This window comes from Pantherophis guttatus, chromosome 2, assembly GCF_059756535.1.
Source record: "Pantherophis guttatus breed Tessera chromosome 2, ASM5975653v1, whole genome shotgun sequence".
Lineage (NCBI taxonomy): Eukaryota > Metazoa > Chordata > Lepidosauria > Squamata > Colubridae > Pantherophis > Pantherophis guttatus.
This window is the reverse complement of record NC_142064.1, coordinates 50,065,535-50,080,577: the sequence shown is the minus strand read 5'-3', so window position 1 is coordinate 50,080,577 and position 15,043 is coordinate 50,065,535. Positions and strand designations below refer to the sequence as shown.

The window sequence follows — 15,043 nt, the reverse complement described above, 5'->3', positions numbered from 1 at the left end:
AGCAGCAGGGATGACCACAGCCTGGAGAGGATTGTCAGGAAAAGGCCATTCAAAAGTGTTGGGGACTTTCACAAGGAATGGACTGAGGCTGGAGTCAGCGCATCAAGAGCCACCACACAGAGACGGATCCTGGACATGGGCTTCAAATGTCATATTCCTCTTTTCAAGCCGCTCCTGAACAACAAACAACGTGTTGTGACCCCGACTCCTGAGCCTGTCCTAACAGAGGAAGAGGACTCAGAAGGTGATGGGGACCATCTCCAGGACCCTCCTCTCTGGCAATGCCTCAGGTTCCATCCGAAGGCCAAGAGGAACAGCCTGGGATATGCCAGAAGGAAAGCATATCGGAACAACAACAGATAGGGAGTGAGGATGATGAATCCTGGCTTGATCCCAGGCAGCGTCGGAGGGAGAAGCGTGCGCAGCAATGAAAGAGGCGTGGGAGGGCCAGAGATTGAGCTGAGTGACTGAGCCACACCCCACAAGGAATAAAAGTGGGTGTGATTGCTTTTCAGGCTTTGTGACAGTCAAAGTTAAAAACCTGAGAGTCACATTGTGTTACCTGAAATCTGGCTTGTGCATATTTGGATTGGACCTTGGCAAACTATTGCTTCGTGGATTACTTTTTACTACTGAATCGGACTGAGGATAAACTCTCTCTTGCTTACTGTGAGTAAAAACTGACTTGGCAGGCATTTCGCAGTTTACTGCCAAAACTCTTATCTGCAAGGGTTTCTAGTCTGATTGCTTAATAAAATCTTGGCAGGCATGCCTGGTTGTGTGTTTGCCTGTGTGGGGAAGGGGGATGGAACACAACGTCAGAAGCGTCTTACCTGGGCTAAAGACAAAAAGAACTGATCTGTTGCTCAGTGGTCCAAAGTCCTCTTTTCTGATAAGAGCAACTTTTGCATCTCATTTGGAAACCAAGGACCCAGAGTCTGGAGGGAGAATGGAGAGGCACACACTGCAAGATGCTTGAAGTCCAGTGTGAAGTTTCCACAGTCTGTGTTGATTTGGGGAGCCATGTCATCTGCTGGTGTTGGTCCACTGTGCTTCATTAAGTCCAGGGTCAACGCAGCCGTCTACCAGGAGATTTTGGAGCACTTCATGCTTCCTTCCACAGACGAGCTTTATGGGGATGCTGACTTCATTTTCCAGCAGGACTTGGCACCTGCCCACACTGCCAAAAGTACCAAAACCTGGTTCAATGACCATGGGAATACTGTGCTTGATTGGCCAGCAAACTGCCTGACCTGAACCCCATAGAGAATCTATGGGGCATTGCCAAGAGAAAGATGAGAGACATGAGACTGAACAATGCAGAAGAGCTGAAGGCTGCTATTAAAGCATCCTGGTCTTCCGTAACACCTCAGCAGTGCCACAGGCTGATAGCATCCATGCCACGCCACATTGAGGCAGTAATTGATGCAAAAGGAGCCCAAATCAAGTACTGAGCTTATACTTTTCAGAGGTCCAATATTGTTCTATGTACAATCCTTGTTTTATTGATTTCATGTAATATTCTAATTTTCTGAGATTGTGAATTTGGGGTTTTCATAAGCTGTAAGCCATAATCATCAAAATTATGACAAATCAAGGCTTGAACTATCTCGCTTTGCATGTAATGAGTCTATCTCATATATTAGTTTCACCTTTTAAGTTGCATTACTGAAATAAATGAACTTTTGCACGATATTCTAATTTTTTGAGTTTCACCTGTATGCTCTTCTATTTACAGAAGGACCTTCAATCCAGGAAAAACATGGAATCAGCAAAAATCACTTGCCTTTTCCATAGTTTTCATCTGGCAAATCATAAAACTGTCTCTAAAAGATTATGAAATTAAGGCAAATATAGAATAATGTTGCAGGAGCCAATCTGGGTCAGTCACCAGGTTCTGGATTGTTCTAGGGTAATCTTTTTTTTATCCTGGAATCTTCCATAACCAGAATTTCCAGCTAGCATGACTAAAATATATCAGTGTAAGCTTGTGAGTTTGATCCCACATGGGAAAGAATTTGACAGATTTGTTATCGCTATTGTTTAATAGTTTTTAGAAAGCACAGATGGTGATCCCTCAGCTTCCAGAACTCTAAAGCCTCTGGAGACTGCTGTGTTATGGTCTCCTTGCAGGGAGCTACTGTCTAGAGTAATTGGAGGGTAATCTGAATCCTTTCCTTTTCTAGAGAAGAATTCCAAGAACTGGTCTTTTCACATTTTCTCATTCTGCTATGATCATCAGCTCCACTGTCAGTGGAGTCATCTTGAGATGAGGGTGGAGGTTCGTTTTCTGAGCTTGTGGGTTGGTTTCCGAACGTTTTGTTACCATACTAGGTAACATATTCAATGGAGTTTAGGGGATGTCAGAGTCAGTGTTCTTTTGTTTATAAGAATTTTGTATGATCAGTAGGTTTTATGATAGGGAGGTCACATCTTGAGTTCTTCATTGCTTCCCAGGGCCTCACATTGCACATTCTTGGTGGCCCATTTGACTTTATTAGATGGCTTTATTATGCAATAGTATTTAATTCACATTCTAGCATAAATATTTCAGCAACAGTTGATCAAAATTATGAGAGGGATGAGTTACATTAATTACATTTTCATCAGAATGATAATCAGAACCGGCAAACAATCTGGGGGAAATTGATTTAACACTTGTTATTTTGTTCAGAATTTGGCAAGCATTGTGTTGCAGGTGTGATGAGTATTGTGTGAAATATTAAGATTTTGTAGACTTGTAAAATATTAAGACCAATCTGAATTTGTTTTTCCTTTCCTTTTTTTCCTTTAGAAGCTCTTGAGATTCTTGGAATTTCATTGGATCATGCCCCCATTGCTCCAGAACACACCACTATTTTATTTTTTGTAGCAGAATGCATTTTGTATAAACTCTGTTATGACGCAGCACAGAAACCGTATCTATTCTCATGTGAAATCAAATTGTTGAAGGTATGCTATGCTTTTAATATTGACACACTGCTTCCTTATGTAGATATGTCATCTTCAGTGATTTTATATATACATTATATGCCAATATTCCTTTAGTCTTCTATGGAGACTTGCTCTTTCTGCAGGTTTGGGAAAGATTTCATAGTTCAGGAACTGCATCCGGTGATCACAGGTTCAGATTGTACCTGAAACTTTGTTTGCTTTTCTGATTATTTACTTTTTGCTTTTTTTGCTTTGGAATGTTTAGACTTTTTTTTTTTTTAGTAAGTAATGATTTTTGGTTAATAAGTAATGATTTTTTATGTTCACTGCTTTAAAGAAATATTACAGAAAAGTAATAAAGATCTCCCTTTTAAAAATAAAATGAAACATTTATCAATGAAGATTCTTAATCAACCAAGTAGAGTTGTCTGGAAGTTGATTCATGGCAACTGGACTTCTTTTCTTTTTTGGTTTGAAAGATTTTGCTGCTTATTCAAGTAGATTCTTCAGTCTGAGGCAGTTACTTAGCTAGCAGTTACAAAGCAAAAAAAAAAAAAAAAATCCAGTTGCCATAACTTAACTTCCAGACAAAAATGAAATAACATAATGGCTAAAACGATTCTTTACATTAGGATAAACTAAAATGAGTCTACACTTTAGCAGATATACTGTATGTAATTATTCTCTGAAGACCCAAGTATGGATTAACTTGATATATTAATTTGTAGACTGCTGTTGCTTTTGAATTCCAAAGCAAACTAAGCACCAGCTAAGATCTAGGCAACAATTAAACTTCAAAGACCTTGTGCATAAACTTTGTTTTCAGACTTGCGAAATTATGCTACCTAACCCACCCATTAAAATTGCACACAGAAAGAAAGAAAAAGCATGTGCAAAATTACATTTCCCCCAAATAATGACAACAACAACAACAACAACAACAACAACTGCCTCAATCATTGGACAATTCTAGTCATTAGATATACAAAAATGTGGCTTGGATAAAGGAGGTGAAGAAGGAAAAAAAAGGAAGCTGAAATGAAAGAATATATAATAACTGCAGAAGTGGTGGAGAAAAGATCAAGATTGGTCAACATCAGGTGAAGATGAAGGGCTCTGGGACTTGAGAATTTAAACAGAGAAGTCTCTGCCATGTAATACCACAGACTTAGTAGTTGTCAATAAGAAAGAGAAAAAAGTCTGGATGGTAGATGCTGTAGTACGTGAAAAACAGCAAAATAAAAGAAGTATAAGAATAAAAGAGAAAATCACAATATATAAAGACCTCCAAGTAGAAGTAGAATGACTGTGGCAAAAGCAACAAAGATTGTACCAATAATTACAGGCAGCTTGAGTGCAATTCTAAAACATCTGGAGCACCATTTGAACACCTATGGCACTGACAAAATCACCATCTGTCAATTGCAACAGGCAGCATTATTTGGAACAGCTTACATCCTACAATGATAATTTTAACATTGTCAAACAGCAACATCTACCTATCCCAGGTTCTTGGGAAAGACTCAATAGGTGGATAAAAATGCCAAATCCTGTCTAAACATCTGGCTAACTCTGCAACCAATCATAATAATATGTTTAGGCAGTGTAAAGATTATGGATTTTAATCCTGTTTTATGCACAACAGTGGTTGGGTGACTTTGAACCTGTCTTACTCTGTCAGCCCTAGGCAGTAATAAACTGCTTCTGAAAAGGTTGTCAAAAAAACCCTTCAAGGTGCAGTTGCTGGGAGTTAAAAATCTTTTGAGGACACACAGCTTTTAAGTTTGTACTTCAAGAAATACATAAACATTTAAAATGTCACTGTTACGTATATTTACAATTTACTTTCATGCTTACATTGTGGGGCACAAATTAGTACTTGTTTCAGAAATAGTTGGACAAAGCAAAATTTTATCATACATGTTATTGTTTGTATACTGGGTTTTTTGTTTTTGTAAGCTGCCCAGAGTCACTGGGAGTGAGTCATACACGCTTTCATAAATAAATAAAATAAAATAGTCAGACAGTAAAGGGAAAATTAGATCTGACTGCATCTCTCGGTGGAGATTATTTCTTAGGATGAGGTCAGACATTGAAAATAACTGTGTCTGGGATCCTGCCTTTCTCATTTACATATTTGGAGAACCTTTTGTGTCCTCAAACCTGGAACAGTAGTATGTAATGAAATAGTTCCACATGAAGCAGATGATAATAATTGAAAACAAAACAAATAAGTCAACAAAAGTGTTGTGGCTCCGTCCTCCGAGCCTATCTTATCGGAGGAAGAAGGCTCCGAACATGAAGGAGAGGAAACGGCCAGGCCTCCCTCTCCAGGACCCTCATCTCTGGCAATGCCTCAGGTGTCTCCCGAGGGAGAAGAGATTGGCCAGGAGCCAGGTGTTTCTGAGCCGTCGGATAGTGACGAAGAAACATTGTGATTGGACCCACGCCAGCGTCGGAGAGATAAGCGTGCGCAGCAGAAAAGGAGGCGTGCCAGAGATTAAGCTGAGTCACTGGACCACACCCCACAGGCTATAAAAGGGAGTGTGGTGGCCATTCGGACTCTGTGACAGACAAAGCTAATCTCTGGCGAGTCACTTTGCACCTTTGGACACAACGCCTATTTGCTGTGGATTGAATTACAAACTGGACTATTCAAACTGTGTGTATTTTTGTCTGTGTTATTGGAGTAAAAAGTTCTTGGCAGGCAGCCACGGAAGTTCCTTATCACTGACGATTCAGTGTTTGAAGAAGTTTATTTAACCCTCGGCTGGCTGGTTGGGTGCGGGGACAGAACAAAAAGTTCCAAAATAGTATACCTTAAACATGGTTAAAAAGCTATAATCTAGTACAGAAAACGGATGTCAAACTCTCAGCGTCACGTTGCTGTCACGTGACATTTCGCGACATTTTTTCCCTTCACGGACCTGGGGTGGGCGTGGTCTGCACCTGAGGCATCTAGCCTGCGGGCTGCCAATTTGACACCCCTGGTATAGAATAACAGTGAGCCAAATGAGAATGCATTACTGAATATTTAGATAAATAAATATTTACTAAATCTGACAACTTATACATGGACGCTGACAAATACTTAGATAGAAATTTATAGAATAAATACCATGTGTGTTTCTTTTGACAGCTTGGGTTTTTAGTCTTTTTAAGACTACTGCTGCTATATTTATTTGGTTACCAGAGGTATTCCGAAGAACACAAATACAGGCTTCAGACTGGCTTGAAAGGTAGATTTTTTTAAAAAAAATTCTGTTTCTCTTTGCTATATTTGTAACGTATTTTGGAATCTTCTGTGACCAATCTAGTTGTGTTAGAAACAACAACAACAACATCAAAAGAAACTTGAGGGCAAATCCAGATTGACATCTTCTTTTTACTCCTGCCTACTTAATAGGAACATGCAAGCTTTGACATAGGGAATGCATCTGGTCTATATTTACGTATATTTTATGACATCCTTAGCCTATTTTTACAAGCTGTCTACAAGTGATTGGTTCAAATCTTTGGCAAAAGCAATCTAGTCTTTTCCAGTAAGCATGGGATAGAAGGGTGAAGCTAGAAGAAAGAGAGGAAAGGGCATCACTGTTCATTTCTTGCTCTTCTGCTGGCAAACAGACAGACTGTCTTGAACTGATTATTTTTGACCTCCAGAGAATATAGGCATTAATCTAAAGGAGTTATCTTTAAAAGGGGCAACTCAAGAGAATATTGGCACTCACCACTCTGTTTATTCCCAATTTCCTTTCTTGAGGATTTTCATTTCTTTAATTTGCTTTTAATCTGTTTTAGAAAATAATGTTAATGATGACATGTGGGGGGACTTCATACTGAGATCATACTTGGTTTCCTATAATTAATTGTAGGAAGAACTTGCTTTACACAGTCTGGTCTGGACTCATTTTGTAATTTAAAAGAAAGTTATTTCTGCCAATAAATCTTTCATTGCAAGTAAAAATAACTGTTAAAACAATATGGTTCCATACCAAAGATCAGTTCCAAATTATGAATAGAATTTGCTCAACCTGAATTACCCTGAAGGCTTTTTGTTGTGCTGCCATGATCTATCATATTCCACGAGAAAGGGATTCTGCAACAGGTTAAATAATGTACCATTGCACTATTTTCTTAAGAGTTCCCTGAAATTCAAATGTGACAATCTAAGAACTTCATGCTGGTTAATGTGACTGAAAGAGCAGCTAATGGTGTTTGACGACACCAGAATAGTTTTTGCTCACAAAGCTGGTATTTCTAATGAATGCTAAAGATTTCCCTAATATACATCAGATTTTTGGCATACATATGCATAGCCTACAGTGACTCAGCAGGCTGGGGTGGGGGGCAGGGGCTGATGCTGCTAATATTGCAGTGGTGTTGCAAACTTGCAACTGCTGTTGGTTGTCATGGCCACACATTCATTCCCAAAATCAAGAATATAAAGTCAGACAATTAAAAACAATATCAATGATATATTGATATCATTAAGGTATCCCTCCATGTGCAGTATCCAGTATAAAAAGATAATGACCCCCCTACCCCTCAGTATATTTCTCAATAAATGCTGTAATATGATATTGGATATAGATTGAAAAATGGCAGTGAAAAAAACTTGGTCCACAAAATATTTTATTAAAACCAATATATACATTTCATTAGAAATACCATTCACAGATTTGGGCTATCTTTATTGTCCTGATTATGTTAGTATTTTTAAAAAATATTTTATTAATTTTTAAACTATGTTAGTAATTCTTTAAAGTGTGATTTCAGAAAACTTTACACGTTGCAGCATTTTGCCATAGAAAATATATTTAAAGAAGGTTCTCATTCCACTTGTAGCAGTACAATAATGATCAAGTGTGTGTTCCTTCATTAGGGGTTATTGGACAGCTATTTTTTTTTACATTGTATGCATATAAATATTTTAATTTATAATATTTTTAAGATGGATGAAAGCTGCCATTGAAATTCACTGACCTATACACAAAACAGCAAGTTAGTATTAAGCAGATTGTTTAAATTACCAGCTTGTTCTGTCTGCTTCATTGTTAGCAGCTGTTGCTTAGAAGAAGCACATTGAATCCTTCCATTTAATAAAGGAGACAATAGCCAGAGAAAAATTCTGTGTCCTGAGATTGAGGGATAGTAATTCAGATCTGTAATTTAATATAAACTGAATTAATTACACTTCCTACATATGATTCAGCATGCCTCTACTCCTGCATTTTTGCCTAACTATTGGATTGCAGTTCTTTTATAAAAGTAGGTGTATAAAAAAATGAATAGATTAGAAAACATTGCAGATAAAAAGACAACCATTAAAGAAGATTACAACCTAAACCAACTGTTTTTATATAGATTTTTAAAAATTCTACACCAAGAGTTGTAAAAAGAAGAGGAAACATTTATGAAAAATATGTCAATAATATAGGAAGGAAAATGGACTTCTGTATTTTATACAGATTATAAAATTCTTCCATTAGAATTGTGCATGTAGTAATTTGTCAATCCACAAGAGGTCACACAATATTTATATATCCATTCTAGAAAATTCTTTGCTAAAGATACTTTTCATTCTAACAATGGTTGATATTACATAGTATCTAAAATTCAACAGGACAAACTAACAAGGTGTTGTTGTTTGTGCCATAGCATTAGCAGCATGTGAAATGTGCTATCAACTTTACCCAAACATCCTTTTTATGGTGCAATTTATGCTGAAGGCTGGAGAAATTATCTGTGAAACAGCAGTGGTTTCTGAATCACAATTAGAATCCCAGGAAAATTTAGAAGAAATGGAGGAAAAAGCACTTCATGACACAGTAGGTAACACATAATTGATATATGGTACATCAAGCAGCATTATCATGATTAAATAAGTAATTAAGTGAGAACTTTAGTAGTTGGAGTGGCAGATTGGCAATAGTAAAAAAAAAAAAAAAAGATTAATTATCCTGTTCAAAGCCTGGTTCTTTGAAATCTTCCCTATCAGAAGTATGTCAACCTAATAGGCATATGTACAGATATAGAGAATTGGAGCCAAATATTTATCTTCTTGACAGAAGTTTGTAAGTTATGAGATGTTGCGTATAAAACCCATTTATCACCAATTTGGGTGGCCTCATCACAGAGACTCAAAATCATACTTGATTTTGGTTCCTTGGTGGAACTTTGTCTTTTTTTTTTTTGTATTTTCTGAAACTTTCCTAATCCTCAGTTAGAGGTGTGTGGAGAGTACATGCTTGCCTGCAAAAAGACAAAAACTCTAGTTCATGAATAAGTAACTCTAGATTAAATTTTAGGATGTTTTAGACACATCATATGAAGGTAAGAGATATTGAAGGAGTTTCTGATGCTTGGAAAATATCAAATTGAAAAAGAAGTCAACAGAAGTCAAGCTAGTTAGATGCTATCATGAGTGCTGCCACTAATGACGCAAGCAAAAGCTTACAGGTATTGAAGAAACCAGTACTAATACCGGTAGACCATCCTAGTGAGTGACCAATGCTAACAGACCATTTTCGGTCACAAAGAGTTGGAAGTGACTAAAGTAGTACTGTGAAAAACTCTTGCCTGAAATTCTGGAAGATTGCTTTTGAGATAGGCCTGGTATTTATAACCTATGCTCTTCTTCAGGTGTGTAAGGCTACCACACTACATAATTACTAGTCATGCTGACAGTGATTTATGAAAGTTGTTCTCCAAAATATCTAGAAGGCTACAATTTACTTATCCCTGGAATAGACTAGGAATGGGAGAATGTGAATTTTTGGATTATATTTTCTGGCAATTTCAGGCATTATGATCAATGATGAGAAATGTTGAAAACCATCGTTTTAGAATTCAGAGCAGGTTCGCCTCCCCTGCTGTTGATAATTTGGCATTTCCCCCATTTTTCTCAATGGCCATGAAGTTGCAAATCAAACTATGTGGTGTAGAGAATCTTGACACCTTTCAAATCAAAAGCAGTAGATAAAACAGATCTTTTAATTTCAGGAAAGAAATCTTTGGACTCAGATAAAGAAACCTTCACAAACATAAGAATAAAACAATCCACACTTAATGTAGAATAAAATAATTTGGGCAACTGATTGACCTGGATGAACTCTGCTCTTTGTTACTGTATTAGACTTATAACCCTTTGGCTGGCAAAGGCCTCCTGAGTTTTGGTGGTGGTGAATTTTTCTTTGAGAGAGAGTATGGTTCTTTACCCCTTAAAGAAGCATTGGTCGATTCTTTTGTCAAGAAGCTGGACTAACATATACTGGCTAATTTTTGACCAGTAACCAATGTTTCCTTTTTAGGGAAGATTATTGAGAAATTGGTCATGTAGCAGCTTCAGAGGATTCTGTATGAAGCAGATTAACTGGGTTTCTTTCAGTCAGATTTCAGACCTGGGTATGGGATTGAAACAAAATTGGCTGTGATTTTAGATGGCCTCTGGTGGGAGTGGGATTGGATAGTGCATCCATCCTTGATCTCTTGGTGGCTTTACATACCACTAATCATGGTATCCTTCTGAACTGGCTGCAGAGGTTGGGGGTGGGTGGCACTTTATTGTGCTGGTTCTCTCTCTTCTTCCATAGACTGTTCCAGTCAGTGTTGATTGGGAGTGAGAGTTCCTGCCCCTGAACTTGACTTTGGGGAGTGCTATTGAGTTTGATGCATTCTCCACTCCTGTTTAATATTTTTATGAAACCACTGGAGGAAATTAACCATAGCCATGAGGTACTATCAGCATGCTGATGATACCTAGCTGTATATCTCCACCGTGATGATATCAGTGATGCTGTTTAATAGAATATTCTTTATTGACCAAGTGGACAAAGTAGGAATTTGTCTCTCAATGTAAGCTCTCAGTAAGCTCACAGTGTACATGCAAACAACACAGTAATATAATCATAAGATACCAATAATAGAATGTAATAGGAAAGATGAGAAGGACAATAGCAATACAGCCCTACTAGATGGATAAATATCCTTAGACATAAGAGAGGGCTATGGGAATTGTGAATTAGTTGACATGTTAACTTGGTCATTGGAGGCTGTGGAGGTCTGTAGGGAGACCAACAGATTGCAGATTAGGGGGCTTTGGGTTTTGGGGCCATCAGGATCCAGAAATTTACCATATTTTCTTCTAGACAAGGTGGCACTGCCCTAGACTGATCTGGTGCACAATGTGGGGGTCCTTCTGGACTCATGACTTCTGCTTAAAGAGCAGATGACAGCTGTGGCTAAGAGGGCTTTTGTACAACTTTAGGTTGTACACCAGTTAACCCCATTACTGGAATGACTGTGCTCAGTCACTTATGTCCTGGTCATCTCCTGCATGGATTACTATAATGAGCTTTACAAGGGGCTTCCTTAAAGATCATCCAGAAGTTTTGCCTGGGGCAAAATGTGATGACAAGGATGGCTACCAGTTTGTTTCCAGGTTCAATTCAAAGTGCTAGTAATCTATATACTACTTAATCTCTATTGTCTGTCTGTAACCTTCAGTAAGCCACAATGGTGCATCATAAGGCAACAATTTTTTGAAACAAGTTATTTCAAATGGGCTAACTTAAAAATGTGTCCAAAATTGAGGATCTATTGCTTCATGTAATTAAAATTGAAGGAACTTCATAAACGTTGTATTTGTAAACAGTCAGCTGTAGTCCTATTATTGTGATTTCTGATGCTCCTTGCCAGCTTCCCACTAGCAAAGTCAATGGGGAAGCTGGCAGAAAGTCAGAAATCACTTCTGCTCCCACTGCTTTTTCCTCTGCCCATGGCCATTCTGTTTAGGTAACAAGAAATATCTCTGAACTTATGGCTCAATGAGTCATGGGTCATCTAGTGATCTATAAAGCACTACACAACATGTGATCAAGGTATTTGAGGGACTGCCTCTCACCAATCAAGTCTACCTGTTCCATCAAATCTGGCAGAAAAGGCAGGTCCAATCCAAGAAGGAATGTCATTAGCGTATGCGTGGTCTTCAATTTGAAGTTGCCAAGTTTGAACAACACTGACTTAGAGCAAAGGCAGCTTTTCAAAGAATTTCAGAATAATTGCAGGTATGACCCTTATGGATCTCTGGAGAGATGTCTTTTAGGTAGCATATTGGAGAAGGTGTGTCACTTAGGTCCTAATAGATGATATTGTTTAATTGAAGGGACCTTGAGCACAGCCACACTGCCCAATCTTACTTGGCAGGCAGAAACTGTTAGTCCCTCAAATAACCAATTTTTCCTTTGAATTAAGAGGCAGGCTTGACATATATTCTGATATAAAAGCAGTGGATAAACTAACAGATTTTTCAGGACCATAGATGAAGAATAAGACAGAGATAGAGTCTAAGCTTCAGATTTTAAATTAAGAGAACCAGTTTTGCTTTAGGAGATGACAACTCCTGATTTACAGTGCCTTGTGAGATTGTTTGCTGTTAAAAATCATTTGCTGTTGCTGTGACATATGTTTCTGATTCCAGCAGGTTCTGCTTAGCCAACCAGCAGCCCTTCACTTGTACAGTGTTGACAGATTCAGTGTCTGCTATTCTGCATGGTTGCAGATATCCTTCTTCCACAACACCCTGCAATGGCCTGGGTGATTTTTTTTTAGTGAACCATGATATTGGCTGCTGGAGTTTTTCACATCAGCTGTACTACCATGATGAATATTACTTTTTGCCCAGATAAAACAATTTTAAAAGATGCTGCATGCATTAGGAACACAGGTACTTCACTACTGCTTCAGTACTAGCCTAGATTATTATCCATCTAAACCTGTATTGTCTTTGCAAGGTGCCCTATTGGACTTCAAAATATAATCCTTCAATTTGTTAAGTTTTTTTTCTTAAAAAAAGATAAAAATCTTGTATGAATGATAGCTATAATTTTTGGTAATGACCAATATATTGTGATTGAAAATAATAGGTCTGTGCATACTTCAAACATGCGGAGTCACAGATCTCTAGAACATCAAATAAAAATGTACTGTTCTCTAAATACAGTATTTATGTCTAGCTTTTCTATTGTTTAGGACCATCTTAAACACTTGTCTTAGGGATATTCAGAAAACAAAAAATGAATTCTTATTTGGCCTAGCTGCTGTCCTAGAAGAAATGAATGTTTTTGTGAGATGGTAGGTTTCCCATCAGTTTTTAGTAAGACACTATTGTGCCTTTGCTTCAGGTGGAGATGGGAGATCCTATGATGCAGGAAATGGGACAAAACGTGAGTTCCTGCCAATGCAGGCCCCGCCACCTCATAAGACCGAAGAAACAAAGCAAACCTACATTTATCCTAGAGCAGTAGTTGATATGGTTAACTCTTGCATTTAATTGATTAAAATTCCACAGCTTCATGGAGACATTCAAGAACAGTGCTGACTCAAAGTGGTGCCATTCCTGCTTCCAGAGAGGCTCTTATTTGTATCCTAATCTTACAGGTTTAAATTAATGCAGTGCAGAAGCTAGAGCACCTCTTCTCTATTTTTCAGCATGATCTGGAATGGAAAACTCAAGGGCTAGAAAGTCTGGAAGTTATTTTGTTTTAAATGACCCAGGGTTCCTGTTTTATTCTTCCTGGCTTCCTGAAGAATATTACAGAGATGTGTTCTGCAAGTTTGAAAAGTTTGAGGAGTAATTTATTATCCAGAACAATTTAATATATTATAAAAACTGAGCTCCATTAATAGTAATTGAATCACCACCCTGATATTTTTAGCTCTCTCTTAATAATGTCCCTGAAATGTTTTCTGCTCTGTTACTTTTTATAGAGAGATTCAAAATTATGCCAAAAGAATGGGAGTTGTTTAAATAAGGAAAACAAAAACAGAGTTATAAAAGCAGGTTGTATATGGAACTGAAACATGGTGGTGTATTTCACCTATCTATTTATTCAGCTCTCATGATTGCTTTGAGGATGGGCTACCTGAAGAAGCCTCAGGCACAAGTGATTAGGAGGAGATTTTTTGTTTGTATGCTAAACATTAGTACTTAAAGCCTTCTCATATTAAATATGTGTACCAAACTTTTCAATTTACCGTAAGTACTTTTTGAAGAATTGGTTCTTTAATTGGACTATGGAAAAGCCTTGTATCAGCCTAAATTGTAGTTTTGTTCATGAATTTCTTCCTCTAGCAGTTCAGAAGTACCTTGTCCCCCTCCCCTATCCCATCACATTTATGAAAAAGATGCTCTTCTTTTTACATGCTCAGTTAAGCTGAAAATGTATTCAAAATTACTAAACTGGATTAAGAATATTGGGTATCTTTTTCCACATGTTACTGTGACAATAATATAAGTAAATCTCCCTAATCGCAATACAGCCAAAATAGTATAAAACAAATATAAATCAATCATCCCACTCCCCAATTATAGGAATCATGGAGTCGCACGAAGTTATAGACAGGCCATATGTAGGGGAAAATAAATGTATAGCTCAGTGTTTCAGTTAATTGTCTTACATCTTTAATTGAAATATTTTTTTAAGATTATAAAGAAATCAGTACAAATTAATATTTTTCTTGATTAAAACAGTTGCCATTGAAGTTTTATCCTTCATTATTTGAATAAGTGACAGATTGAATCACAATCATTAAATGAAATAGTGATATTGTGACACATGTTTTTGTACTTAAAACTGGGTAATCTTGATCCAGATGGTTTCAATTTCAAATGATGCCTTCTCTAAATTTATATTAAGATAATTTATATAAAATTATTTTCATGCCAAAAAATTATTTGCATTTAATTAAAATAAATCTTAATTAAAATTTCTGGCGTAATAGTTCTTTATTTTATTTTTTGTGAATGATTCTTAATATGATCCCTGTAATTGCTTATGATACAAAAAGGGAAAGCATCATGCATCATATATCGTACAAAAGCTGTATCCTCTCCCATCTTTTGCAATATTGTAAAGATTCCTGAGAGTCTTTTTGTATGTGGTACACATGCTTAAAATAGCACAATGTTGTATGTTAAAAAATGTTCAGGCATCAACCTATGCAAACGGCTTATTTGTTTATATATGGAATCATTCTTATGCCATCTATCAGATAAGATTACAGGGCAATATATATGGGGATAAAGTAACAATAAAAAACTAGGGCT

At 37.2% G+C, this 15,043-nt stretch overlaps 1 protein-coding gene across 6 annotated transcripts in view; it reads left to right on the top strand.

Annotated features, from left to right (window-relative positions):
* TMEM232 (transmembrane protein 232) overlaps window positions 1-15,043 on the top strand; it is a 139,526-nt gene that overhangs the window by 22,648 nt on the left and 101,835 nt on the right. For all 6 annotated transcript variants that reach the window (XM_087885945.1, XM_087885943.1, XM_087885944.1 and 3 more), the window contains 3 exons: window positions 2,795-2,952; window positions 6,074-6,173; window positions 8,596-8,765. In XM_087885945.1, the coding sequence (XP_087742071.1) occupies window positions 2,795-2,952; window positions 6,074-6,173; window positions 8,596-8,765 (428 nt within the window). The remainder of the gene's footprint in view (window positions 1-2,794; window positions 2,953-6,073; window positions 6,174-8,595; window positions 8,766-15,043) is intronic.